At 27.0% G+C, this 3,710-nt stretch overlaps 1 protein-coding gene across 2 annotated transcripts in view; it reads left to right on the forward strand.

The window, feature by feature from the left end:
* Positions 1-497, forward strand: part of LOC108754642 (heparan sulfate 2-O-sulfotransferase pipe) — a 28,408-nt gene extending 27,911 nt beyond the window's left edge. For both annotated transcript variants that reach the window (XM_018497102.1, XM_018497103.1), the window contains exon 8: positions 238-497. In XM_018497102.1, the coding sequence (XP_018352604.1) occupies positions 238-413 (176 nt within the window). In that variant the 3' untranslated portion in view covers positions 414-497. The remainder of the gene's footprint in view (positions 1-237) is intronic.
* The last annotated feature ends 3,213 nt before the right edge of the window (positions 498-3,710 follow it).

The raw sequence follows: 3,710 nt of genomic DNA on the forward strand, positions 1-3,710 counted from the left end.
CTTTTATATTTGCGTACTATCTTTTTATAAGCATGATTAGTCAAATATACTGCAAAAAAGAGAGAGTAAAAAGAGAGAGTTCAAATCTTTTAAAAATTATTTTAAAAAAAATATTATATATATATATATTGCAATTAGTACGCAAAAATAATCTCAAATATTACGTTACAACCATAAATTATTAAAATTATATTATTCCTACGTTATCTGAATAATTATGTCTTTCAATTTTTTTAGATCAAGTAAATTCCTTTATGAGGATCAATCGAAATTTCTTTAAACCGCCAGTCAGCGAGGAAGTGAAGAACTTGGTGCGCAGCAACTTTACTCGCGAAGTCGAATTCTACCAATTCTGCAAGCAGCGACTTTATAGACAATACAGAGCTCTTAAATTGCGATCGAATGTTCCGTAGTCCGCAATCGTAATGTGATCTCTAATAAAGACATCTTTTCTATCTGTTATTATGCGAAGGCAATTATTAAATTACGTAAAAGACATTGTACGTACAAAAAATAATAGAAAAACTTTTAATGCAATTGCATTTATTAATGTTAATGATTCGATAAAGATCTACAAAAAATTATAATTACTTTTTAATATTAATGATTAATAATAATAATTTATAAAAATCTCCTAATTAAAATTAAATAATGTAAAAAATTCATTTTCTACAAGAATATGAGAGTTAAATAATATTTTAAACTAATATATTAGACTAATATATTAGATTTAAACCAATATATTAGATAATATATGACAGATATGTGCTCTATTTGTTCAGTCATTACAATATTATTGAGATTACAATTTTAATAATGGCATATTTGCCAAAATCGTGATATTTTATTGAGGATTTGATTATAATAACTATTTTACGAGTAAAAGACAAAAAAATTTAATTTTTCTTTACGATAAATGCAATGACCTTAAATACTTGATATACTTCAAAAAATCTAAAAGAAATCTAAGGAAACAAAATCTCATGACATCAGATTTTTAGCTATAATGATTCTATGATATCAAAGAAAATTTTATGACAAAAAAAAAATAAATAATTGATTCTTCGCGTGACTACTGTGATGATCTAGTTCCATGCTTTTAAAAAAATTTTGATAGATCTATTATAAAGAAACAAAATCTTATTATCAAATTTTTTAGTACATTGATGATCTCATGATATAAAAGACAAAAAAGATAATTTGGAAGTCATGAGATAAAGTTTAACGCATTTAGATAAATCTTGATAGACTTATGAGTCTAATAACAGAATTTAATATAAATACAATTAAAATAATAATTAAAGAAAGAAAATATATAGTTTCCATGCATTTAGCAAAATGTTTATAGAGTTCCAAGTTTCGGTAAAAAATGATCTACCATATGAAACTTGCTATGACGCGCGTGAATGTATCACGCAACCCAGAAATAGAGACTCTCTGAGTAATGCCGAATGATTACTTGCGATCAGACGTCATGTTGCTATCTTTTTAATAGACATCACTATACATGCAAGTTCTAGGCATTTTTTGTCATTGTAGGGATATTTCTCGTTAATGAATAGTATTTGCAATGATTTTTCTCGCCAGTGACTTATGAACGACGCAAAGACTGATAAAACTATGATATTTTTTATCGCGGAGTGTTTGCAATTATAGAGAAAAATGTACAGGGTAACGATTATTAGAATATATCGCTTTTGTAAGAGAAAAATACGTTTGTATCTCATTGACTTACGATTATTTGGAATAAAATGCTGCCATTTGAAAAGGAACCATCACCTTTACTTAATTGTCCTTTTATTTAATTGTCTCATCGTTCAATTATTCGTTAACATGTCTTTTATCAATTTATTATGCTATCCAGTATTAAAATTCTGCATCCAATTACCGATTAATAATAATAAACAAAAAATCTGATCTTTTTAATATTACATAATTGGGGAATATTAAATATTTAAGCAGATATTAATACATATTATTTCAATTTCTCATGTTAAAAGTCTACACGTAGCATTTATCGTTTAAACGAAGAGTATGTGCCAAGTCATATCCGGCGACACAACTGGAAGTTTAAATCTATAGCGTTATTTTTATTTTGAGAATCTAAAGCTAGATTTATAAATATACACCGAACAAACCATGACGTGTGTGCGTTTATGTACTTTCTTAAATTAACGAATGAGCTAATATAAATTTTATTTAGCACTTACAATTTGGATACCTGATGTGAATTTAGTACTTAAAGTTAGACGAATTATAAATAGGACTTAAAAATAGATTTTCCTGATCGTGAAACAGAAAAAAACTACACGAATCCATTTTTTTATTTTTTATTTTAATAATATATAGAGAACAAATATTATATGGATATATTATATATAATATAGTATATATATATGATATATCTATATAATATTGTATATATATATATATATATGGATAAAATTTGTTCATATACAGTTTGTATGTTATACAAATATATCATATATAATATGTGTCTGTATATATAGTTATTCTTTCATAACATTCAATCTTCATTCACGCATGTCCGATTTCTACTAAAACGTATTTGTTAACATATTTATGTAAAATTCAGTAACAGAAAAATTTACATTAAAATCACACTTTATTATACGTCAAAGTAAATAAAAAATTTGTAATAAACATGAAATCAAATAGTTTGATCACGAAAATGTATAAGTAGGTGCAGTATTTATACGTATTATAGAATAACGCATTTCGGTTATTATATCTTATCTTCTTTTCTTTTAATAATATAAATAATATTCGTATTTTCGACGATACAAAAGATTCAGTGGCTCTTATCCTAATATATATATATATCTACATAGAAAAATATATTACGATTTGGACTACACAATACTAATCAACATTGTCTTGGACATAGAAGTACTTGCGAAGAGATATGATTTAATTAGTAAAATAGTGATTTATGGCCAAATATTCAGGCACATCTTCCATCGGTCCATTGATCCATACGTTTTTATCAACAACATGCACCAAGTGTGTATTATAAAAATTAGATATCTGTAAGATTTTCTACATAAATTAATACTAATTGTTGTTGCTCTAGAAATGTTTGGATCCGGACGGATGATAATATATGGACGGTACCGATATACACTCTATGTCTCGTTCATATTTGAAAATATACAGAATTACACATATCAGGCTTAGAGCCGGGCATATTTCGACCGATTTTGCCTATCGTCATCCCAGTAAGCGAATTGACCAATCACAGTACAGTCCGTAAGGCCATAACGGAAGCAGTAGCCAATTCAACATGTTGATTTCCTGCTTACGTCTTATTGTTAAACAGAGAGTTAAGCACAGACTCTTACATGAAGCATAACACGTAACGCATAAGGAAATGTACCAATCAAAATCCTTCGTTTCCTTCCTTTCCATGAAATAAAGAACTCTGATTGGTTGAATTTTTTTATGCCTTATATCATGCAAAAGTCTGTGCTCCACGCTTTACATCCTTAATTTTTTTTTTGTGTGCCATGGCCCTAAATGCTATGAAACAAAAGTAGAGATGACAATAGACAAAATTGGTCGAAATGTGCAACTCGGTTCCAGGCCTGATATATATAAAAATACAGTAAGAATAATTCAATGCTATTTATATATGTATGTATGTATATGTATATATGTATATATATATATATATATATATATATATATAT

The sequence above is a fragment of the Trachymyrmex septentrionalis genome, unplaced genomic scaffold (genome assembly GCF_001594115.1).
Source record: "Trachymyrmex septentrionalis isolate Tsep2-gDNA-1 unplaced genomic scaffold, Tsep1.0 scaffold80, whole genome shotgun sequence".
Classification (NCBI taxonomy): Eukaryota; Metazoa; Arthropoda; class Insecta; order Hymenoptera; family Formicidae; genus Trachymyrmex; species Trachymyrmex septentrionalis.